The 26,699-nt window shown below is 41.5% G+C and overlaps 1 protein-coding gene across 2 annotated transcripts in view; it reads left to right on the top strand.

Annotated features, from left to right (window-relative positions):
* Positions 1–26,319, top strand: part of STAM (signal transducing adaptor molecule) — a 47,747-nt gene extending 21,428 nt beyond the window's left edge. For both annotated transcript variants that reach the window (XM_039331396.1, XM_039331395.1), the window contains exons 8-14: positions 6,704–6,798; positions 10,238–10,326; positions 20,456–20,543; positions 20,846–20,900; positions 21,657–21,810; positions 24,016–24,191; positions 25,199–26,319. In XM_039331396.1, the coding sequence (XP_039187330.1) occupies positions 6,704–6,798; positions 10,238–10,326; positions 20,456–20,543; positions 20,846–20,900; positions 21,657–21,810; positions 24,016–24,191; positions 25,199–25,436 (895 nt within the window). In that variant the 3' untranslated portion in view covers positions 25,437–26,319. The remainder of the gene's footprint in view (positions 1–6,703; positions 6,799–10,237; positions 10,327–20,455; positions 20,544–20,845; positions 20,901–21,656; positions 21,811–24,015; positions 24,192–25,198) is intronic.
* The last annotated feature ends 380 nt before the right edge of the window (positions 26,320–26,699 follow it).

Raw genomic sequence — 26,699 nt, 5'->3', positions numbered from 1 at the left:
TTTCAGAGCCATTGTAACTTCGAACAGTCAGTAAGCAAACAGTTGTAAGTCGAGGACTACCTGTACTTCATCACTTTTTTCCTTCTTTTTTTTTTGGTCATCAAGTTTTTGACACTTTGTTAGGTGACTGGTGGTACTCAGGTATTGCCATATCCTAAAAGTGGTACAGTGGGTGAAAAGGTTGAAAAGCCCTGCTTTAGAGCAGATGGCTCCAACCTTTTGGGCACCTGGGACTGGTTCTGTGGAGAGAAGTTTTTTCGTGGATCAGAGGGAACGTGGTTTTGTGTGCTGCCTGCATCTCACGTATGGGGCTTTGCTTGATTGTGTGGCCCGTATTGGTCCATAGACGGGGGTTGGGGACCCCTGCATTAGAGCATCAGAAAGTATGGTTTTGTAAGTTGTTATGCAATAAACTCTGATTCACACATAGAACTTAGCCATTTGTTGATAATGCAAACAGTCTTCAGTTTACATTTAAATCAGGTACAGTGAGGGAAAAAATTATTTGATCCCCTGCTGATTTTGTACATTTGCCCACTGACAAAGAAATGATTGATTTGATTTTGATTTGATGTACAAATATTTATATGCCGCCCAATCCCAAAGGACTCAGGGCGGCGTACAAAGTTAAAAACAGTCATAAAACAATAAAATAATCCAGTCATACCACGAGTCCGATCATATCCCGCCCCCCCGGGGACATCAGCCCCAGGCCTGCCGGAACAGGAGAGTTTTAACGGCTTTCTTAAAGGCCGGCAGGGTGGGAGTAGTTCGAACCTCGGGGGGAAGTTGATTCCACCAGGTCGGAGCCACCACAGAAAAGGCCCTTCCCTGAGGGCCCGCCAACCGACATTGTCTGGCCGATGGGACCTGAAGGAGGCCCAATCTATGGGACCTCACCGGTCTCTGGGAGCTGTGTGGCAGAATGCGGTCCTGTAAGTAACCTGGCCCTATGCCATGAAGGGCTTTGAAGGTGATTACCAACACCTTGAATTGCGTCCGGAGACCCACAGGAAGCCAGTGCAGCTCACGGAGGATAGGTGACACGTGGGCGTGCCTTGGCGCACCCACAATCGCTCTTGCGGCTGCATTCTGAACCAACTGCAGCCTCCGAACGCTCTTCAAGGGTAGCCCCATGTAGAGCGCATTACAGTAATCCAGTCTTGAGGTGACGAGGGCATGAGTGATACTGTGAGTAAAGCCTCTCGGTCCAGATAAGGCCACAACTGGTGCACCGAACCTGGGCAAAGGTCCCCCTGGCCACAGCCGATAGATGTTGTTCCAAATTTAGCTGTGAGTCCAGGAGGACACCCAAGTTGCGTGCCTGCACTGAGGGAGGTAAATTTGCCCCCCCCCGGACTAATGATGGAGCATCCAGTTGACCTTTGGGAGGCAAGATCCAGAGCCACTCGGTCTTGTCAGGGTTGAGTCTAAGCCTATTCACCCCCATCCAGATCCTCACATCTTTCAGGCACCGGCACATCACATCGACTGCTTCACTGAAAGGACACAGGGTGGAGATATATAATTGGGTATCATCCGCGTACTGATGATACCTCACCCCGTGTCGCCGAATGATCTCACCCAGTGGTTTCATGTAGATGTTAAAAAGGAGGGGGGGACAGGACCGAGCCCTGAGGCACCCCATGATCGAGGCGCCTAGGGGTCGATCTCTGTCCGCCCGCCAACACCGACTGCGACCTGTCAGAGAGGTAGGAGGAGAACCACCGCAATACGGTGCCGCCCACCCCCACCTCTCCGAGACGACGCAGAAGGATACCATGGTCGATGGTATCGAAAGCCGCTGAGGGGTCAAGAAGCACCAGGATAGAGGAATAACCCCTATCCCGGGCTCGCCAGAGGTCATCGTTCCGTGCAACCAAAGCAGTCTCAGTGCTGTAGCCGGGCCTGAAACCAGATTGAAAAGGGTCCAGATAATTGGTTTCCTCCAAGGATCGCAAGAGTTGAGACGCCACCACCTTCTCTACAACCTTCCCCACAAAGGGGAGGTTGGAGACGGGACGAAAGTTCTTCAAAACAGCTGGGTCCAGGGAAGGCTTATTGAGGAGGGGCCTCACCACCGCTTCCTTTAAAGGTTGCGGGAAAGACCCCTCCATCAAGGAGGCGTTGATTATCGCCTGGAGCCAGCCTCGTGTCACCTCCCTACTGGCAGAAACCAGCCAGGAGGGGCACGGGTCCAATAACCAGGTGGCGGCATTCATTGCCCTCACGGCCTTGTCCACTTCATCAGGGGTCACAGGCTCAAACTTGCTCCAGATAACATGACTAAGACCAGCCCCCGGCAACTCGGCTGGCACTGCCCAGTCGGAGTCCAGGTCTCTCTGAATCTGAGCGATTTTGTCCGAGAGAAACTGAACAAACTCCTCAGCTCTCCCCTGCAAGGGTTCCTCCGCCTCCTCCACTTTAAGAAGGGAGCGGGTCACCCTAAACAAGGCGGCCAGGCGAGATTCTGTGGACGCAATAAGTGCGGAAAAGTGAACACGCTTTGCCGCCCTTATCGCCACTAAATAAGTCCTAAGATAGGCTCTTAATAGTGATCGGTCAGATTCAGAGTTACTGGCCCTCCAACGTCGCTCTAGACGTCTCTTGTGGCGCTTCATCTCCCGGAGCTCCTCAGTAAACCAAGGGACCCTCCGGGAACCACCACCACAGAGAGGTTGCAAAGGCGCAATTCGATCCAGGGCCCCGGACGCCGCCTCATTCCAGGCCGCAACCAGGGACCCAGACGAGTTGTGGACAAGGGAGTCAGGTATTTCCCCAAGCTCCTCCTGGAACCGATCTGGGTCTATTAGGCGCCTGGGGTGGAACCACCTAGTCGGCTCCCTCTCCCTGCGATGGGGGAGTGATGATCAGTTTATAATTGTAATGGAAGGTTTATTTTAACATTGAGAGATAGAATAACAACTAAAAAATTCAGAAAAACGTATTTCAAAAAAGTTATAAATTGATTTACCTACTAAGCCCCAACTACACTCTAGCCAACTAAATCCCATCTACACTCTAGCCTACTAAGCCCCCTCTAGCCTACTAAACCTCTAAGCCCCAGCCATATTCTACCCTACTAAGCCTTTAAACCCAACTACATTCTAGCCTACTAAGCCCCAACCATACTCTAACTTACTAAGCCTACTAAGCCCCAGTCACACTCTAACGTACTAAGCCTCTAAACCCCGGCCACCCTCTAATCAACTAAGCCTCATGCGCATTCTAGCCAACTAAATCCCAGCCACATTCTAACCAACTAATCTCCATCCACACTCTAGCCAACTAAACCCCATCCAGACTCTAGCCTACTAAACTTCTAAGTCCCATCCACACTCTAACCTACTAAACCTCTAAACTCCGGGCACAATCTAGCCTACTAAGACTCATCTACACTCTAGCCAACTAAACCCCGGCTACACTATATTCAACTAATTCAGCCTTTTTAAGCCTTGAATAACCACTTAACCTCGTTTTGCAACAGCACGTAACTCATGAACGCTTTTGATGTTCATAGTGGGAGCTCTTTTTATATAGCAGATAAAAGAATTTAATGTGAAGAAATCAACTGTGGGAGCAATAATTAGAAAATGGAAGACATACAAGACCACTGATAATCTCCCTCGATCTGGGGCTCTACGCAAGATCTCACCCCATGGGGTCAACATGATCACAAGAACGGTGAGCAAAAATCCCAGAATCACATGGGGGGACCTAGTGAATGACCTGCAGAGAGCTGGGATCAACGTAACAAAGGCAACCATCAGTAACACATTACGCCGCCAGGGACTCAGATCCTGCAGTGCCAGACGTGTCCCCCTGTTTAAGCCAGTACATGTCCAGGCCCGTCTGAAGTTTGATAAAGAGCATTTGGTTGATCCAGAAGAGGATTGGGAGAATATCCTATGGTCAGATGAAACCAAAGTAAAACTGTTTGGTAGAAACACAACTCGTCATGATTGGAGGAGAGAGAATGCTGAGTTGCATCCAAAGAACACCATACCTACTGTGAAGCATGGGGGTGACAACATCATGCTTTGGGGCTGTTTCTCTGCAAAGGGACCAGGACGACTGATCCGTGTACAGGAAAGAATGAATGGGGCCATGTATCGTGAGATTTTGAGTCCAAACCTCCTTCCATCAGCAAAGGCATTGAAGATGAAACGTGGCTGGGTCTTTCAGCATGACAATGATCCCAAACACACCGCCCGGGCAACGAAGGAGTGGCTTCATAAGATGAACTTTTGATATTGACCAAATACTTATTTTCCACCATAATTTGCAAATAAATTCTTTCCAAATCAGACAATGTGATTGTCTGGATTTGTTTTCTCATTTTGTTTTTCATAGTTGACAATGATTCCAAACACACTGCCCGGGCAACAAAGGAGTGGCTTCGTAAGAAGCATTTCAAGATCCTAGAGTGGTCTAGCCAGTCTCCAGTCTGCTAACAAAAGATATATAACAAAGTATTGAGATGAACTTTTGATATTGACCAATACTTATTTTCCACCATAATTTGCAAATAAATTCTTTCCAAATCAGACAGTGTGAAGCATGGGGGTGGCAACATCATGCTTTGGGGCTGTTTCTCTACAAAGGGACCAGAACGACTGATCCGTGTACAGGAAAGAATGAATGGGCCATGTATCGTGAGATTTTGAGTGCAAACCTCCTTCCATCAGCAAGGGCATTGAAGATGAAACGTGGCTGGGTCATTCAGCATGACAGTGATCCCAAACACACTGCCCGGGCAACGAAGGAGTGGCTTCGTAAGAAGCATTTCAAGGTCCTGGAGTGGCCTAGCCAGTCTCCAGATCTCAATCCCATAGAAAACCTTTGGAGGGAGTTGAAAGTCCGTGTTGCCCAGCGACAGCCCCAAAACATCACTGCTCTAGAGGAGATGTGCATGGAGGAATGGACCAACATACCAGCAACAGTGTGTGCCAACCCTGTGAAGACTTACAGAAAACGTTTGACCTCTGTCATTGCCAACAAAGGATATATAACGAAGTATTGAGATGAACTTTTGATATTGACCACATACTTATTTTCCACCATAATTTGCAAATAAATTCTTTCCAAGTCAGACAATGTGATTGTCTGGATTTGTTTTCTCATTTTGTCTCTCATAGTTGAGGTCTACCTATAATGTCAATTACAGGCCTCTCTCATCTTTTTAAGTGGGAGAACTTGCACAATTGGTGGCTGACTAAATACTTTTTTGCCCCACTGTATATACACGTATGATAGATAAAATGTAGGAGCTAAAACCTGGATGTAGTGTTAAGTGACATAAAAAAAGAGTAAAGTAGTTTCCTATGTAGGACAATAGAAATGAAAAAAAAATGCTATTTATATTAGGACTTTGGTCTCATAGCAAGACACAAATTAAATTATCCTCAGGCCTACAGAAAAACTATTTTCTGAATCGTTTTAAAGTTCAGAATAGAATTTTGTAGCAGTGATATATTTGAAATGGTAAAATATATTTAGCGATTTTTTTCCTATTACTAAATAAAACAGTTGTAAAGAATGATGTTATCTGACTGCACAGTTGCCATCATTAAGCAAATTACATACCATTGTAAAATCCAATGTCCCATGGTCACCATTCAAATGGATGCTGTAATTGTGAAATAATCACCAAGCATCTGGGTCACAATCACGAAATTGTGAGGACACAGCAATGGCTGAAACCTTCGGAAGTCCTATGTACTGCTTTTTCAATAACATCATAAATTTGAATGGTCTTTGAATGAGCATAAGAATCAACAGTAGAAATAAGTACAAATAAGAATCAACAGTACAGTAATAACCAATTGCATTATTTTAGCAAGAACATAAGCACAAACATTTTAGCTCTTGACAATTTAATAAAGTTTGCCACTTGGTTGATAATTGTGTTGTGCATCCACCTTAATTATTTAGAAAAAAATAACTTATGTAATATAAATGTAAACAGAAATGAAGTCTACTTAATTTATATATTAGAATTGCAGGAATAGGTATATAAATAAGAATAATTTATAGAATAATAACACATATGTTTTTATTAATTTCCAGATTTATTTATATATATGATTTAAGAAAACTAATACAATTTGGTATTATAAAAGGGCACACAAATCTAGAACATTAGTTTAAATATGTTTTTTTAAAGTTTGGAATCATAATCCAAGGAAGATACTTTTAATTTTTATGGGCAGCAGCTCATTTGTAATATAGTAAAATTCCCTATCAGCAGAGATTTCAGGCAATGACCAAATACTTAAATTTAGATGTTTTACATTGTTTATTTATATTATAAATGATTATGTAAAATTTATTACACTCCATAAATTGAACTTCACAAAGACTTAACTTTAACTACCATGTCTTTCCTCCTTTGTAAAACCAAAGTTTTATCAAACTCATGACTTTTACTGGGGAAAAGGTGCCTTTTAAAAAATCCTTGTGTTTCATATTCCTTAGAGTTCTCTGAATAGTTGCTCTTTATCTTATTAGTTTCAGATGAATTATTCGTTTCTTAATAAACCTACAGATGAGTAGATAAGAGGGTGTATTTAATTTAGTGGCTTCAAGAATTAATCAAGGATGCTGTCCAAAGTATTTTGGTGGGTAGAAATGGGATGCAACTTGTCACTGCTCGACCTTTTATTTTTCCATTCTAAGTAATTATTTTCTTTATCTTTCACAGTGATACAAACTGGTGGAAAGGTGAAACTCATCAAGGGACAGGATTATTTCCTTCCAATTTTGTAACAGCTGATCTTACTGCTGAACCGGAAATGAGTGAGTAGCAGCACAGTGAGAGAAAAGCCATGGGTCTTTTGGATAGATGGTGCAAGAGCCAGAAAAAGGCTAAATAATTCCCTTCAAAAAGGATTTTAACTACTACAGAAAATATTTTTCTTTATAATAAAAAATTCTTAGTTTTATATTCTATTTATTTTACTCTGTATTCTTCTATCTTAGTCTCTATCCAATTCCAATTCATTTGTCTTATATATTCTAATTAATATTTCCTAATCTATTTTCATTTTAATTTAATCTGGGATACTTTTTTAGCTTTCAATGTCCCCTAAATCCTTCCCCACCTCTGTCTGCAATTACTTACCGTATTTTCCGGCGTATAAGACGACTGGGCGTATAAGACGACCCCCAACTTTTCCAGTTAAAATATAGAGTTTGGGCTATACTCACCGTATAAGACTACCCCTCTTCCAATGCACACCAAATAAAAATTTAAAAACATCAGATTTGATTTCAATATGGTATTTTTAATTCAAATGCTTATGACATGCAGGTACTTAGCAGAAAAACTGTCATTTATAAACATAAGGCTGTCATCAAACATATAAACATAAAACAGTGCAAGTGGATTAAACTTTTCCTACTTCACTCTAAAGCTGAAAGGAAGGATAAGACAATAAAACCATGGGAGCTGCCATGCTGTTTGTTTTCTAAGCTGTCAACCAAACTGAACTGATGATGATAGGAGGAAGATAAAAAACAATAGAAAGAGCAAGTGCCGGGCAAGTCCCTGGCAAGTCAGCAACGCACGCCTCCTTTCTCCCTCCAATCCTTCCTTCCCACCCCGATTTCCAGCTCGGAAAATGCAAAGCGTGTGTGTGCGTGCGCGTGACCTCCTTTCCCTCTTCCCTCTCCCTCCAATCCTCCCAGCTCAGAAAGCAGCGAGGAGAAGCGTGCGCGCACACACACACACACACACACGCCTCCTTTCCCTCTTCCCTCTCCCTCCAATCCTTCCCCCTCACCCTGATTTCCAGCTCAGAAAGTGCAAAGAAGCGAGGAGAAGTGTGTGTGTGTGTGTGTGCGCGCGCGCACACACACACACAAACACACGCACGCACGCAGGCACGCCTCCTTTCTCCCTCCAATCCTTCCTTCCCACCCCGATTTCCAGCTCGGAAAATGCAAAGCGTGTGTGTGTGTGCGCGCGTGGCCTCCTTTCCCTCTCCCCTCTCCCTCCAATCCTCCCAGCTCAGAAAGCAGCGAGGAGAAGCGTGCGCGCGCACACACACACACACACATGCCTCCTTTCCCTCTTCCCTCTCCCTCCAATCCTTCTCCCCCACCCTGATTTCCAGCTCAGAAAGTGCAAAGAAGCGAGGAGAAGTGTGTGTGTGTACACACACAAACACACACACGCACACACGCCTCCTTTCTCCCTCCAATCCTTCCTTCCCACCCCAATTTCCAGCTCGGAAAATGCAAAGCATGTGTGTGTGTGTGTGCGCGCGCGTGGCCTCCTTTCCCTCTTCCCTCTCCCTCCAACCCTTCCAGCTCAGAAAGCAGCAAGAAGCGAGAAGCGTGCGCACACACACACAACACACACACACGCCTCCTTTCCCTCCTCCCTCTCCCTCCAATCCTTCCCTCCCACCCTGATCTCCAGCTCGGAAAGTGCGAAGCAGCAGCGAGGAGACAGATTGAGACCCACAGTCATTTACCAGCCTGTGACTTCAAGTTAGCAAAAAGCAGCTGCAAACCACAGGCCTGCTAGAGGTGAGCCCCTGCTAGAGGTGAGCCGCGGGGACGGATTGCTGAAACAAACAGCTTAGAGTTTAATTGCTCTCCCCACTGCCACTCTACCAATCAAGGACTCTTTTTGAGTGCGGGGGGGGGGGGAGAGAAAACTTGATGAGTAATATACCAAACCACATGTGTAAAGGAATAAAATAGAATACCCGTATTTTCCGGCGTATAAGACGACTCGGCGTATAAGACGACCCCCAACTTTTAAGAAGGTTTTTGTGGCCTAGAAAGTCGTCTTATACGCTGGAAAATACGGTATGTAGCCTAATAGCTGTGTACTGGGTGGGTTGTGGGGGGGGGGGAAGACTGGCATCTTGCCTGCTTTTTCTATGCTTTGTGTACACTGCAGTGCTATCAGATTTAATGTTGCTGACAGTTGGTAGCTGTGATTTCAAGTCAGGATTCTTTTCCTGATTTATTTGCCTAGGCGGAATATACTGTAGCTTCTGGAATTTCATATTTCTAGAGTCTTTCTACTTTGCATTGCTGTGTAGCGTGATTGCTACAGCTAGTTACAACACTGCTGGCATTATGATTTTTGCTGGTGATATTGTAATGCTGGTTACTTGTTGGGGCTTGCTGATCAGCTGTTCCTTTGGGGAAAGGCTGGAAGCTTCCCTTGACTGAGCTCAGTTCTCGGCTTCTTTCTTTCTAATGAACCTTTTTTTGTCATTACTACCACAGTTTCTTTTCAGAGCCCTTTAAAAATAGAGCCAAACTGCCAAATAAAGGAAGGGCAGGCAACTTTAAGGATAAAGGGAGAACAGGGGCACAAATAACTTCTTTGCTGTGCAACTTTCCTCTCACACAATTAAAATGCACAAGCTTAATTGTGACATTTCTAATCTTACCCACCTTTGCGCTGATAAAGCTAGATTATTTGCAGGTAGCCTTCACTGTTATTTCTTGAGTCATTCACTTTGCTATTCAAAAATCGCTTCACATATTCCATAGAGTCTTATCTCCTAGTATATTTATTCCTCTTAGAGAATAGCAGTTAGAGAATAATGAAGCTATGATGTCAATGCTGAAGTAAACTACCGCACATAATGGAACTACAGAATAGTCTGATCTCAATGCTTGGGAAATGTATAGAACTAATCAGAAAAGCATTAGTGTGTAAACGTTATAAACAATGGATAATTACCTGAAGTCAGTATGTGTTTGTCAAAAACAAGTATTAGCAAGGTTTATACATTATTTTTCAATCAAGTAGCTTTCATAGCAGATAATGGAAATGCTGAAGATATATCTTTATTTCAGCAAAGCATTTCACATTGTACCTTATTACATTCTGATTAGGCAACTAATAAAATGAAGCTGAATAGCAGGACAATTATGTGGACATAACTGACTTGAAAATTATATTCAGTTCACCAAATCAAATTGGAGTGGAAATTGAGATGCTGTATACTGATTTCTTTTTGCCCTTCTGATTTCCTCCTCTGTGACAATTTTTTCAGCCCCTGAAAATACTACTCTGCCTAATTGGCAGCCCACTGCCAGCAGGATCTAAGAGTCACAATAATATTTTGGCTGGTGGTGGGAAGACACTGGGTGGTTGGAGTGCTATATAGGAATCTGAATCTATATTAACACCTGATGTAAAGTTATTTTCCAATGAAAACATTTGTCACTTTGTTCAGTATTCTTTCATTTTTTGTTTTCGCAGTGAAGTCTGAAAAAAAAACGGTACAGTTTAGCGATGAAATTCAAGTTGAAACAATTGAACCAGAACCTGAACCAATGTATATTGATGAAGTATGTACAAAATCCAGCTACATGAAGTATTGTCTTTTGATTTCAGAATTGGCTGAGTGTTCTCAATAGATCGAAGTACTAAAAAAAAAAAAACCTCAGACAATTTTTTTTCTGTTTTAAGGATATTAAGTTGTCCCTATAGCTTTTATTCCCCCCTATTGTTTCCCCTTAGTAATATCTTCATTGCTGTTTAATTGAAACATTAATAAACATACTTGCTAGGAAGTAAATATAACAGAAACTGATATTTCAAGTTGTGCATGCTTCAAAAATTATTTTGAAGAAATGGTTCAGAATTTGCACCAGCGCAGCACAGCACTTCTTAACTTCTCGCTCATTCACCTCTTTTTAGGCTTTGTCAGCTCAGTATGATGCTTAGAACAACTCATCTAGAGGCTGAAAAGAGACGTGCCTGAATAAATAGGACAGATTCTTCCCTGAATCTTTTCTTGTTTGAGTGCAAAGATTTAATATTTATTTCCAAATTATCTCATTCCATTGGCTTATATTCAAATTATTACTTTTATGCCTACTGCTATATATATATAGCAAACAAATCAAATATTTATCAAAAGACAATTGTTTTTATATTTATGTTTTTACTGCATTATAAACTACTTAGAGTTGCTTCAGATAATGAAATGGGTAGCATAGAAATAAATAAATAAATGTGTTTTCATAAATATTACATAAAATTGATTTAAATATTCTCCAGCGTGATGAGTAGAGAATCCACCAATGGGTTAACTTCGTCTTCTGCCCGCAGACTAGTTGTCCAATTTTGCTCCGCCTCTCCTCTTGGGACCTCCCTGACCCAGTCTCGACTAGTCTTGAGCCCATTTAGACTGAATTCTTGACTCCTGAAGTGATTCTTCTTTAAGGTCGTATATTTCTGATATTTTGGTCAATCCGTGTGAGGGGGAAGGAACTGCAAGAACGAACGGCTGTTCGTTTGAGTCTTTTCTGCTGCCTGATTGCAGCTCAACCACAAGGCTGGCCTGAGCCCAGCCAATCACTGGACAAACAAGGAACCGGACGCCATTTTCCGGTCACCAAGTATGACCCTGAACAAAGGGAGAGACAATCTCCTTCCCCCCTAAACCAATCATCCCACAAAGCTAGCCAGAATAGCCAAAGCAAATTTGGAATACATTAGCACAGCTGATCAGCGGGCAATTTAAACCTCCCGCAGATCATATGGAAGCCGGCGAGCTGCATGGGAACAATAGGGGGCTGGTGAGCTGCAGAAGAATATCACAGCTCTCCAAGGCTCTTACCCTAAATTCAACTAAAGACCTCGAAGGTTCCTGTTGTTTTGCATTGCCTGAAGTGGGGATTAGCTGGTCGGTGGAGGACTTTTAAACTCCGCAGATCTCTCACAGTTTCCCTGCATCTCCGCGGCTCCCTTGCAACTCACGCTGACCGTATTCCACTGAATACAAGCGCAGTTGTTTTTTTCTTTAGGCAGTCTCCAGGAAATTCAGCTGAGGGAAACACGAGAGAGACTTGGGTTCAACCAATAACAACCTGAACTCACCCAAGCTCAGTCCTTCCTCCTAGCCACATAGGAATAATAATAATAATTTTAAAAAAATAAAATAAAAAATAAAAATTGATATTAATAATAATAGTAATAATTGAAGAGCACAACATAGATCAGCTCACAATTACCCTGAACCAGACCGGAATTGAATTTTATTCCAGTAAGAATGGCAGATATCAGCACAGTTCAAACAGTGAAGGAACCTGCCACCACCAGCCCACCTGCTCGTAAAAGACAGAGATCACCCAAGCAGGAAGTGGCTAGGATGATCAAGGCAAAGCAACATCGGCCAAAAGGCCTTCCAAAGCAGCGGATAGGGAGGCTAAGCAATATCACCAGGCTCTAGAGAGACAATTCTCCCGAGCCGAAAGGAGACAAAACTCCACTGAAGATGAATTAGAGCAGAGGTTCTCAACCTTTTTAATGCCACGACCCCCAACCGGTCGTAAGTTGAGGACTGCTCAACTGGTCGTAAGTCAAGGACTACTCAACTAGTGCAGCACCATTTGCAGAGATGGCCTGGACAATTCCTATTGGCTTTTGGAAGCTAATAGAATTAGACTCTATTCAAGAGAGTCTATTCTATTGGCTTTCAAAAGCCAATAAAATAAAAGGGAGTAGCACAGCTAAAGAAAAGGGGAAAAAATGGCAGACTACGTTGTTTGGCGACCCCCGTGAAATGGTCGTTCGACCCCAAATGGGATCCCGACCCACAGGTTGAGAACCACTGAATTAGAGCCACCCAATTACAGGGAGGAGGAAATTTTTGGCACAAGGAAGCTCAGCCAGGAACATCTGGAAAAAGAGGCCGATACAGTACAGGGGAAGGGCTCTCCCCTAAGTGAGGGGCCTGGAGATCTGGGTTCAGAAGCAGGCACCTGTCGCTCAGATAATCATGGAGCAATGTCTTCAGAGCACCTTCAATCCCTGATATCTCAGGCTGTCGCACACGCCATGGCCTCCTCAAGACACCATTGTTCCAGAACAAAGTCTGTGGCCTCTAGGGGTGGCTCCCGCTTTTCTCAAAAGGAGACCTCTGAGTACTAAGACTCTGTTTCCTTCTCCAAGTCCTCCAGAGGCAGGAGGTCTCCTGCGGAGGACCATGAGCTGATGGATCAGAGACTGTCCGTCGAAGAGGATGTATCTCCCCCATTTGTAGGCCTGTTTAATCTGTCCTTATTCAAGACGCTGCTACATAAAGTCAGTGGTACTGCAAATATAGAGAGGCCCCCAATTCCGCAGAAAGAAACCTCTACCAATCCCTCAACTAGTAAGGTCACAAACAACGAAGAGTTTTCACAGCCCACCTATACCCAACACTTTGTCCCTTGTCTACCTCTCTTCTTTGATTCTGTTCAGAACATCATGGGGGCACCAGGTTCCTTCCTCCCAATGGGGGGGGGGCAGACAAGAAAATGTTCAACATAGATCCAGCACTATCAGAGATAATATAAGTGCCAACAATAGATGAACCCATTGCAACCCTCTTTTCTCCACCCCCGATAGCCGGGGATGCAGCGGAGGCCCTGAAATCAGAAGACAAGAAGATGGACCTCATCTTCCGCAGGGCACACCAGGCCTCAGCGTGGGCAATCAAGGCAGCCATCACTATGTCCTTTTTCACCAGGACATCTCTTCTTTGGCTGCGCCAATTCCAGTTGAGTATTCCCTCAGTGGAGGGGAAAACTCACCAGAATTTAAGAAGGTTAGTGGCGGCAGCGTAGCTCATGTCAGATTCCTCCTTACATGCAACCAATTTTTCTGCCAGAGCAATAGCGTACAACACTGATGCACGCAGATTACTGTGGCTCAAGCGTTGGAAAGCGGACATGAAGGCTAAGTGGCATTTAGCGGCAGCACCCTATAAGGGTGGCCGGCTCTTTGGCGAGGCGCTTGACCCTTACCTAATTGAAAATAAGGACAAACGCAAGATCCTGGCTCACCTGACAAAGAGGATGGAGAAGAGAGCTCCCTCCTATTCCTGCAGACCGGCCTTCCGACCTGATGCAGGCATGGATCAGGGACCTTTTCCCGTTCCTATCAGCCCAGATCGGACCATCAAGGTGAGAGAAACAATAACAGAGGCAGGTTCAGAAACAGGCCCAAGCAAGATGGCCCTTTCGAGGAGCTGGGGGGCATCCCTACCACAGATCCAAGGGATGGCCCAGGGCCCCCCCATTGGTGGCCGGCTAGCCCTTTTTGCCCACAAATGGCAAGCCACCACCACAGACCTCTGGGTCCTAAATACCATCAGATTCGGCCTATCCCTAGAATTCCTCTCAACACCCCTGAACCGGTTCATTCCTTGCCAATCTCCAAAATATCTGATCAAGAAGAACCTCACCAAGGAGGCCATCCAACACCTGGACATTCAGGCTATAGAACCGGTAGAAAGAGATCAGTGGGGACAAGGATTCTATTTCATCCTATTCATAGTCCCAAAGAATTCGGGTGGGGGTGGAGAGCAATACTAGACCTAAAGAGTCTGAACAGACACCTGGAGTACAAAAAATTCAAAATGCAAACCCTTCGCTCGATATTAGCAAGCATCAGGAAGGGGGACCTTCTGACGTTCATAGGTCTGACGAAGGCCTACCTTCACATTCCCATACTTCTGGATCACCGGAGGTTCCTCAGGTTCTACCACACAGGTCAAAACTTCCAATACAGGACCCTACCTTTTGGACTTTCTTCAGCTCCCAGGGTGTTCACAAAGGTATTGGCAACAATCGCTGTACACTTGAGAACAATTCTGGTGTGCATCAATGCTATCTGGACGACATTCTCATTCAGTCCTCACTGGCCCAGACAGCACAGTCAGACCTGGCACTGACTCTGAAAACCCTTCAAGATCACGGGTTCTCAGTAAACTTTCAGAAGAGTCAGACCATTCCCTCAAACCGTCTTCTTCATCTGGGAGCGATCATAGATACACAAAAGTGCACGGTCCATCTCTGTCAGGACCATCAACGCAGCATTCGAACCCTGGTCAGGCTCATCCGAAGGAAAGGGTCCTCAACACTGGTTACACTCTCATAGCTGCTAAGAAAGATGGTGTCATGCCTCGCAATCGTACCTTGAGCAAGGCTACACTCCAGAGAGCTCCAGTGGTTCCTACTTCCGTTCCAAAGAGTGGGGATAGGCTCTTCAAACCAAAGAGTGAAGGTGCCACCAAAGGTCCCGAGGTCGCTCCAGTGGTGGTGGTCCCAAGCGATGGGGAAGGGACACTTGTTCAGGGAAGCCAACCGAGTCACCCTTACAACAGATGACAGCCTATTCGACTGGGGAGTGCACCTGCAATCACAGCTAGCACAGGGTCAATGGTCAAAGAAAGACCTAAAGCACAACATAAACTGGCTAGAACTCAGAGCATACACCTGGCTCTCGTCACTTCCACAGCGCAGTAGCTCATCGACATGTGCTCATACTCATAGACAACATGGTGGCCAAAGCGCATGTCAACCGACGAGGCACACGATCCAGGGCCCTCATGAACAAAGCACAAGCGCTGGGAACCTGGGCAGAAAACAGCCTCCATCAAGGCCGAGCACATCTCAGGAGAAGCCAATCGCCAGGCAGACTTCCTGAGCAGGACAACGATAGACCACTCAGAGTGGAGCCTGCACCCTGACCTCTTCAGAGAGGCAGCAGAGAGATTCAGCCATCCAGTGTTGGATCTGTTTGCCAGTCCAAAGAACACTCAGATTCTGAGGTTCTTCTCGTTTTCCGACACCAGGAGTAGAGAGAGCGGATGCACTTCGAGGCCACTGGCCGAAAGGACTGCTGTATGCATTCCCACCTCTTCCTTTGATACAAGCAACCATCAGGAAGATATTGCAGGAGCAAGCGGAGGTAATACTCATTGCACCGCCAAGACGGCCGTGGTTTGCCGATCTCGTAAACCTATCTACATCTCCACTGTGGAGGATTCCACATGACCAAATTTCCCTCAACCAGGGATCCCTGCTACATCCAGACCCACAGGGGCTCCAATTGACCACCTGGTGCTTGAGCGGAGTCTCCTAGAGAAAGACAACTTCTCACAAAGAGTCATTAAGACTCTCCAGGCCTCTAGAAGGCCTACAACTAACAGGATCTATGATTCCACTTGGAAAAATTATTACGGTTGGTGCAACAGGCAACAACTAGACCCATGCAACATCTCTATCCCAGATATCTTAGACTACCTAGTGGAAGGCCTGGATAGGGGGTTAGCACCCAACACAATTTGTAGATAGGTGGCTGCCCTATCAACCATTCTTACCTATGGCAACTCTGAAACTTTAGCCAGACACCCAATGGTGCGATCCTTTGTAAAGAGTGCATCTAACAGCAGGCCACCTGTGATACCCTTCCTGGGATCTACCTAAGGTACTACAGGCCATAACCTTACCTCCATTTGAGTCTGCCAGGACCTGTGACCTATAGTACCTGACCCTTAAGGTCGCCTTCTTAGTCGCTGTTACCTCAGCAAGACACATCTCAGAACTAGCAGCCCTGTCAGTGAGGGAGGACCTTTGTACGTTCCACACGGACAGGGTGATGTTACATTTGGACCCCTCCTTCGTTCCAAGGGTCAATTCCCTATTCCACAGAGCACAGGAGGTGGTGTTTCCAAACTTTTGCCTCGAACCATCCCATGAACTGGAGCGCAAGTGGCACACCTTAGACGTTTGCAGAGTTTTAAACCAGTACATCAAGCGAACGGCACCCTTCCGTAGATCGGAAGCACTGTTTGTCTCCTTCCATTCTCACACGTCGGAGGGTCACTGCATCCACAATTGGTAGATGGATTAAAAGTGTGCAGCAGAGGCATACAGGGGACAGTCCTTGACGGTCCCCAGATGAATCACTGTACATTCCACGCGCAGTGCTGCAACCTCAGCAGTATGGGCAACTCAGGCTTCGATTGAAGAAAATGTAGAGTGGCGATGTGAATGTTGCCTTCCCCTTTTATAAGACACTACAAATTACACAGATTCGCCTCTGCGGAGGCCTCCTTTGGCAGGAGAGTACTCCAGTGCATAGTATCAGAGAGTGGGAAACAGGCCCAGACAGCATCCCACCCAAGGACAGTGAGGCTTTGGTATGTCCCATTGGTGGATTCTCCACTCATCACGCTGGAGAAGGGGCGTTGGTCTTACCTGAACGCCTTTTCTCAACGTGACGATGGAGAATCCACTCCCACCCTTGAGGCTAGTCAGGTCCTGTGAGGGGAGAGAATGGAGTCAATGCAAGAAAACATAGCCAACTAGCTTTGTCCTCGTGAAGACTGGGTCAGGGAGGTCCCAGGAGAAGAGGCAGAGCAAAATTGGATGACTAGTCTGTGGGTAGAAGACAAAGTTAACCCATTGGTGGATTCTCCATCGTCATGCTGAGAAAAGGCATTCAGGTAAGACCAATGCCCCTTTTAAAGTCATTTTTTGTTTCGTTAGAATATTTAGCTTTTATACCAAAATATTTTGAATATGTATGATTTAGAAGAATTTAATAAATTTGTTCCACATAACAGATTTTGTTTTCCACAGGTTTATTATCTTTCACTATTCGCTTGTTTCATTTTATTTGCTATTTAATCACTAGATGGCAGTATTGCTGTAGCTAATGATTAGCAATCAGGTTCAGCTCTTGCTTCTTAAAGATTTCTGAAGTAGCTTATATATGTTGAAATAGTCCATTTTTTATTAATGATAGAATAATTGGAAATTATTCATAGTATTGTGAATTCTTTATATTTTTGTAAGCTGCCCAGAGTCACTGAGAGTGAGTGGGTGGCCATCCATATTTTCTTAAATAAATAAATAAATAAATATTTTCAAACATATGAAATGTTACTTTTATTTTAGGTTAAGTCAATACATTTATTGAGGTTATCAATTAATATCCTTTAAAATTATATTTATAGTTGCAGAACAGTTGTATAAATTTGACCAGTATTTCTTTAACGCAGTGATATTTATTAAATTTTTACACGAATATATTAAAATGTATGGTATCAGTTTACACAATTTATTTTCTACAAAGGATATTGTAGAACTTCCTTCTTTACATAAAGATATGTTTCATTGAAAGAAATCAGGTGTGAAAATACAGTTGTATTATTAAACCTGCAATTGTCGTTGTTGGGGAGAATATCAGCGGTAAAAATGAATGTTCTACCAAAGTTTCTTTTTTTGTTTCAAATGTTACCTATTCTAAAAAAAAATATGCAAATTTGGATGAGTGGCAAAAGGGTACTAATAAATTTATCTGGGCTGGGAAAAAACCAAGGGTAAAGTTTAAGATTTTGCAGGATGCCCGAGAAAGAGGTGGGCTTAAAGCACCTAATTTGAAATTATATTATGATGCAGCCACCTTAACTGTGATAAGTGATTGGCTTAATTTAACAAATAAAGATGTTCTTTCTATTGAAGGGTGGGATTTACTGTTATGGTTGGCATGCATATTTGATTTTTAATAAGAAAGTTGATCGGGCTTTTAAATTACATATTTTAAGGAATGCTTTTCTTCGAGTTTGGAAGAAGTATTATTATAGGTTAAATTATAAAATACCTATTTGGGGGATTCCTGGACATGTAATTGAGGGTGTTTCTAAGGGGATGAATTTTGATAAAATTTTATATAAGGAGTTATTAATTTGGTCAGGTAAAGATTGGCAGTTAAAATCTTTAGACGTATTAAGACAAGAAAACATTTTATATTCATGGTTTCATTACGCACAAATTGTGGATAGGTGGACAGTAGATAAGAAAGTTGGAATAACATTAGGAGATGAAAATCTGATCATTCAGATTAAAGATCAGAATCATGCTCATATTAAAAGAATTTATGATGAGTTAATAAAATTGGATTCGGAAACAGAGTTAGTAAAAGATTGTATGATTAAATGGGCTCAGAATATCCAGGAACCGATCTTATTGGATCAGTGGGAGAATATTTGGATTAGAAATGTTAAATTTACACAGGCCCAAAATCTGAGAGAAAATTTTTATAAAATGTTTTATAGGTGGCATTTGGATCCCAAAAAATTGGCTTGTATGTATCCTAACTTACAGCCCAAATGTTGGAGGTGTGGTAGTCCTGATGCAACTTACTTTCATGTTTGGTGGACCTGTAAGAAGGTTAAAGCTTTCTGGATAATGATTTGGTGGAACATTCAAAAGATTTTTAAAAAGAAGATAAAGTTTACTCCTCAACTATTTTTATTGGGTATTTTTATGGATTTAGATATTAATGAAACTATTTTAATGTTGAATTTAATAACTACAGCAAGATTACTTGTAGGTTTATATTGGAAGAAGGATTCGCTGCCTACCTTAGAAGAATGGACACTTAAGGTTTCTACTTCAGCGGAAATGGCAAAAATTTCTGCTTATTTAAAGGACCATACACAAGAAAAAATTATTATAGTGTGGAGAAGGTGGATAGATTATATTCAGAATAAATATGGAACTTTAAAGTTCCATTTATTTTATGATTAATTTTTTCTTGAGGTTATAATTACTATTTATAGATTTTTATAATATTTGATTTATAGTAGATTTGTTTATGTTATTATTATTATTATTATTATTAAAGTTTAGAGAGAGTTAATGGTAATGTATGAATTTGTTTATTGTATAGAAATTTGTTGTTGTTTTATTGTGTTTGTTTTGTTTATAATAACCCTGTATTTTGCTCTGGGAAGTGGAGGGGGGTAGGGGGGTAGGGGTGGGGTGGGATTAAGTATATATAGAAATATTAAAGTATGAAATAGATGGAGTAATTTAGAGGGAGGTGCTGCTCGGGTGTTCCCCCTGAACTGTATCCGAAGAGGGATAAGAGGGGAGGAGGAGGAAAGGAAGGAAGTTGGATGGGAGGAAGGGGTGAGGGGAGAGAGGAGAGAGGGAGTAGGGAAGTAAGGAAGGAAGGTTGAGAGGGCAGATGCAGTCGGGGAGAGATAGACGAGCGACACCTAAGGTCTTATTTTAAAGGTATTTTTCTCTTTTTTTTTAGTTTTATATATAATATATGGAAAGTATTATATGTATTGAAAATTCAAATAAAAAATTTTAAAAATAAAAAAAATACTGGTACTGCTCTCTCTTAAAAGTGAATATTTGACTATTTGGCACATAATTTAATTTTATTTAAGAAAATGCTATTATATAATCCATGAGAACCAGTTGGTATAATGGTTAAGGTGCCTGGCTAGAACCTAGTTCTAATTCCACCTTAGCACACAGCCAGCTGGGTGACCTTGGGCAGTCTGACGTTTCCAGGAGTAAAGACTAATTTGAAAGCATCCCCCCCCCCCCCCGAAAAATTCCCTGATAGCCCATATATAGAAATGATGTATTTATTTCTGCATGTTGCAATGAGACTTGATCTTCTGTTTTTTTAAGTCAACAGGCATCTCCATGCCACATGACAAACCTTTTGCACTTAAATGGATTTTTAAAATTAAATTCTAATATCTCAGGGTAGTTGAGGGTAGAAGAAAAGGATTCCATTTTGAAGGAAAGAAAAAAAATCTTTCAAGTATATTCAAGTTGTTGCACAAATTTCATGCAGTTACAAATAAAGAATGTATATGTCATCTTCTAGGATAAAATGGACCAACTGTTGCAAATGTTGCAAAGTGCAGATCCAACAGATGACCAGCCGGACCTTCCAGAGCTTGTCCATCTTGAAAGTAGGCTTCCTTTCCGTCATGTTACATATAACATTACACAACAGACTTCCTCCCTAAAAACCTTTTCAAAAACTGAGCTATCCTTACCATTTCTGCAAAACTAGTTTTCTTTAACTGTCTTAAATCTTTTTATTTGTTTATTAATTCAGTGAAGGAAACAATGCTTAGCTCTGTTGTCTAATAACACCATAGCACTTGTTATTTGTTTAGAGATGTTATAGAATAAGGAATCTGGAAGTAATACAATGTTAACGTTTGTAACAGTTGGAGCAAATAAAGCATATTAATATCTCTATTTCTAGCAATGTGCCATCAAATGGGACCTCTCATTGATGAAAAGCTAGAAGATATTGACCGGTAAGAATAGCAGTAAGCTTAGTATCTTACAGTAGGGATTGGCAGCCTTTTTTATGCCAAAGTCAGCACATAACATTGGAGGGGAACAGGGAAAACTACGAAGTTTTGAGACTATATCACAGCCATGGGCAACACTGGCTTTGAGAGAAATTTTTGGCAGGTTTATAACTAGTTGGCCTATTTTAGAGTTATACCACTGTTTACATTTCTACACAGTTTTTAAAAAAGTGATATGTGTTAATGTTATTTAGTTTTAATAGTAGCCATTATTGTTTTCATTTTCCCATTTGAGAAGGCATACAGTTGGTTCCTTATCTGCAGTTACTTGAGATTCAGGCCACATAGTCACTACTTTTCTTTTTTTTTTAGGTATTTTTATCCTGTAATCATTTCCTTGCAATTTTTTTCTTCTTTACAAAGGCTGGTAGGTTTTTTTTTTTTTTGCTATTAGGAAGCAAAAGGGTTACATCTGCTGTAAACTCTATGTGGCTTCAGGAAGGGCATCCGGCCAATAATGCTCAGTTCCATCCAGGTGCCCCCACTCTACCCCGAATTAAGAGATTACAGTGTCATAAAAAAGGAGTTAGGAAGCAAGATGTTCTTCTGTAAAAGTCTATTTCTAGTAGCTTTGTGCTTCTACTTTTGACTTGCAGTGGAATGATTTTTATTTCTTATTAACCACTAAACTGTTACAAATAACTCATGATGAAATCTTGTATTTAAAAAATATTACTTATTTTTATTTGTTTCACCCAGGAAGCACTCAGAACTTTCGGAGCTCAATGTAAAAGTGATGGAAGCCCTTTCACTATATACTAAGTTGATGAATGAAGATCCAATGTACTCAATGTATTCAAAATTACAAAATCCTCAATACTACATGACTCAATCTAATGTTTCTAACTCTCAGGTATGCACTTGAATGTTTTAAAAACCTGTAGAGATAATGTCCCATTTTAAGCCAAATCGTTACAAAGTTATTAATATATACAGTGGGGCAAAAAAAGTATTTAGTCAGCCACCAATTGTGCAAGTTCTCCCACTTAAAAAGATGAGAGAGGCCTGTAATTGTCATCATAGGTAGACCTCAACTATGAGAGACAAAATGAGAAAACAAATCCAGACAATCACATTGTCTGATTTGGAAAGAATTTATTTGCAAATTATGGTGGAAAATAAGTATTTGGTCAATATCAAAAGTTCATCTTACGAAGCCACTCCTTCGTTGCCTGGGCGGTGTGTTTGGGATCATTGTCATGCTGAAAGACCCAGCCACGTTTCATCTTCAATGCCTTTGCTGATGGAAGGAGGTTTGGACTCAAAATCTCACGATACATGGCCCCATTCATTCTTTCCTGTACACGGATCAGTCGTCCTGGTCCCTTTGCAGAGAAACAGCCCCAAAGCATGATGTTGCCACCCCCATGCTTCACAGTAGGTACAGTGTTCTTTGGATGCAACTCAGCATTCTCTCTCCTCCAATCATGATGAGTTATGTTTCTACCAAACAGTTTTACTTTGGTTTCATCTGACCATAGGATATTCTCCCAATCCTCTTCTGGATCATCCAAATGCTCTTTATCAAACTTCAGACGGGCCTGGACATGTACTGGCTTAAGCAGGGGGACATGTCTGGCACTGCAGGATCTGAGTCCCTGGCGGCGTAGTGTGTTACTGATGGTTGCCTTTGTTACGTTGGTCCCAGCTCTCTGCAGGTCATTCACTAGGTCCCCCCATGTGATTCTGGGATTTTTGCTCACCGTTCTTGTGATCATGTTGACCCCATGGGGTGAGATCTTGCATGGAGCCCCAGATCGAGGGAGATTATCAGTGGTCTTGTATGTCTTCCATTTTCTAATTATTGCTCCCACAGTTGATTTCTTCACACCAAGCTGCTTGCCTATTGCAGATTCAGTCTTCCCAGCCTGATGCAGGTCTATAATTTTGTTTCTGGTGTCCTTCGACAGCTCTTTGGTCTTCACCATAGTGGAATTTGGAGTGTGACTGTTTGAGGTTGTGGACAGGTGTCTTTTATACTGATAACAAGTTCAAACAGGTGCCATTAATAGAGATAATGAGTGGAGGACAGAGGAGCCTCTTAAAGAAGAAGTTACAGGTCTGTGAGAGCCAGAAATCTTGCTTGTTGTAGGTGACCAAATACTTATTTTCCACCATAATTTGCAAATAAAGTATTTCCAAATCAGACAATGTGGATTTGTTTTCTCATTTTGTCTCTCATAGTTGAGGTCTACCTATGATGACAATTACAGGCCTCTCATCTTTTTAAGTGGGAGAACTTGCACAATTGGTGGCTGACTAAATACTTTTTTGCCCCACTATATTAGTCATAAATGATCAGTGCTATTCAGAATGTGGGAGGTTTGTGTTGTACATTTTTTTGAAAATTATGGGGGCAGTATTAATGTGATATACCGTAAATGCCGGCGTATAAGGCGACTTCCGCGAGCGCTGAAATCGGCGCCAAAGACGGGGGTCGTCTTATACGCCGAGTCGTCTTATACGCCGGAAACACTGGTAGTTTCTGGCATATAAGACGACGTTCTAGGAATGCGGCCCGGCTATAAAGACGGGGGTCGTCTTATACGCCGGGTCGCCTTGTACGCCGGCATTTACGGTATATCATAATAAAATATATCATCTATATCATCTGCCCAGAGTTATGAAGTCAAATTTATTATACCCCAATTCTACTACATAGAACCAAAATACATAGTAAATTACATTCATCTTGGAAAGAAATGATTGCTTGATGGATTTATTATGTACCATCCAGTTGGTGTTGTTTGGTAATGACCACTTAGAGATTTTTTACATGACAATCTATCCCTTACTTAGTCCTTCAGGTGTTTCAGTAGTGCACTGACCAACCCTGTAACTGAGTCCATATGGAGAGTAATGACTTCACGTTTAAGGATTAGTAAAAGATGGGGCTCTAATGTACTGTTATATAATAGACATTATGAAAATATGTTAGTGAACCTGGATTCCTTTTCTTAAGCTGCAAGTAAATATTGCTAGTCTTTTGTTTGGGGGGAGGGGGATTAAACCAACTGACATTGTTGTAATTTGTTTCTGCCTATTTGATGTTTTTTAGGTTTATCCAGGACAACCTCAGAGCAATACTTATTTGGTGGGAGGAAATACACAGATGAGTCACGTGCAAGGCTACAGCCTTCCATCAGATCAACTTCCATCTCTTAATCAAGGCACAGTTCCTCCAGTAGCAAGTTCTGGGTTAGCTAGCCAGCCAGTCCAGGCAACTTACACAAAGTAATTGAAAAAAAATAAATATCTACGTTTTAAACTAAACTAGCCAGTTTTAAAGTGAAAATTAACAGAAACTTTCAGCATCAAATTGTCTTGAATTACTCATCTCTGTAATCTTTTTAGTGTGTTTGATTTGTTCTTCACTTTAAAAGAACATGGATAAAATCTGAATGAAAACACTAATTGAAATAAAGTTCCATAAATTAGTTTTATTGTTTAGGATTATTGAGGAATGAGTTTTATTTTGAGTGTTAATTTAATAACAGATTTTTAAGATGGTTTGAAAGACTATTTTGGGAGGAAAAACCATAACATTCCTGTTTGTGATAGTTAAAAGATTGCAGACATCTTAGAAACAATATGTATCTTTTTAGATTTCCTTTTCGTACCCGAAGTACTTCTTTGTGGTAAAAGTGGTTTTTTTGAAGTTAAATTACAGGTTTCATATCTTGAGAAGCTCTTCCAAGACAAGAAATTGAATGGATGTGAATAAGATTTCTAAAAATTTGATATGTCCACCAGTGGTATTTAGTAGTAATTCTTATTGAATATTAATAAATCATGTCACATAACGTAACTAGCTGAAGGATCAGTTTGGATTTTCTCTTAAATTGAATTATATTTCAAGCATAAAAGCAGTGAAAGAAAAGTTAAGAAAAGGCTGCAGTTTAGAAAATAGAAGAACACCAAAAGACAAATGTGCTAGTTTATCCCAGCCGAAATAGGTACAGTTAAAAGATTATTCATGTAAACCAAGAAGTTGAAACACTTCTGTGTTCACGGAATCATCCCCTGAAGAAACTGGTTTAAAAGATGGGGCTGGAAAGATTTGACTGAAAGGTTTCATATTTCTACTTCAAGTACTTTGTTTTAACTATTTCTTCACTGAGATTGGAAGAGAAGCTCACATTTGTTTTGTGTATGTGTTTATAGGAGAATTTGATTACTTTTGTGAACCTTGTTATGTATCCTTTTGTTTATCTTCTTTCCCTTCTTATCTCTATTTCTAGCACGATGGTTGGTTCTGTTCCAGGAAACACTTACTCCAGCCAAGCTGCAGTCTATAGCCCATCCCCCGCTGCTTCTACTGACACTACTTCTTATCAGAATTCTGGAACTCTGTCTCAGGTGCCAGGTTATAATTTAGTCACCTCAACTCTTCCCCAGCCTCCAGGAAACCAACCACCACCACCACCACCACCACCACCACCACCACAGCCTCCATCATCACAGAAGGCATTATTATAGGGCGTAGGACTTTGGATTCCTAATCTAATCTAACCTTTGTTGAAGGCAGTTTACAAAGTTATGAGTTTATTTCTTTAATATCTTAAACATGGGTTATCCTTGGCTTAATAAGAATCTCTTGGTGAAGAATTCTATTTGCACTGACTTTTTAAGATTTTTCTTTTACCTTTGGAAAAGGAATTAAAATATTGAGAATATTTAATTCCTTTAAAATGCCTAAACATTGGTACAAAGTTATTTATGTCTGCTGAAACTGTTGAGTTTGTGAAGATCCAACTCAACAAATTATTGTGGCATATATGTAATGTACATATAATATGTTGTGTTAGTGATTGTTCTGAATTACTATAGTGATCATGTGAACATATAATGTGTTAAAATTTACATTAATGTTTTATTAATCATGAAACATGGTCATAGATGGACCATGTTCATGGATTTTATAAGAATGTTTGCTTTAACCCCTATATGTCAAATATTTACAGATTGTGGATATGTTATTGAACCTGAACTGCTTGGTTTTCATTAATAATACACTGAATGCAGTTGTGTTGTTTTCTGCCTTCCTGTAGCCTGTGGATGCTATGAAATGACTATCTACCAAAGTAGGCTAGAACTTCAGACACTCTTCATTCAGAAAATGTTTTATGCTTATCAGTAATGGTTTCAAAACAATAAGTGGCAGGCTGCTAAATTTATGGAACCATGAAACAAAACTGTTTTATCTTTACTGTTTAAATGATAAGACTTACATTTCCATGCTAGTTTTATGTAACATGCTGAGTGGGACACTTTGGATGTGAATGAATGACATTTTTAAACTAGAACAATGAAAACACTACATTTATTAAAGTCTTGTTAAAGACTGCCATAATTGCCACTTTCCTTGACTGTGTGTTTTGTAAAAACACTCTTTTTTATGGTCTTTGTTGAACTGTTCTTTGTAGTCCTTATACAATACAGAGCAATTTCAACTATCAATTTCATAGACAGAGAAATGCCTCCAAGATCAGCTTTTATTAAGGAATGAAATAATTTAACTACTCATGGCTCAAGCTATATGAATATAGTCCTGAAATTTATTACCTGACTCAGCAATAGAGTCATACATGAATGAATATAGTTAATGACACTAGTTTATTGTTGGTTTCTCTGGCAAATACTCTTCTGAATTGAAAATTGCTTCTAAAAATACATGTTTTTGGATTCGTTCTTTGGTTATGGTGTGTAGTTTTAGATATTTATTTATTTAGTTCATTTTTA

This window comes from Crotalus tigris, unplaced genomic scaffold, assembly GCF_016545835.1.
Source record: "Crotalus tigris isolate CLP2741 ecotype Arizona unplaced genomic scaffold, ASM1654583v1 scf7180000024437.13266115, whole genome shotgun sequence".
Taxonomy (NCBI): Eukaryota; Metazoa; Chordata; class Lepidosauria; order Squamata; family Viperidae; genus Crotalus; species Crotalus tigris.
This window is presented reverse-complemented; position numbering and strand designations above follow the sequence as displayed.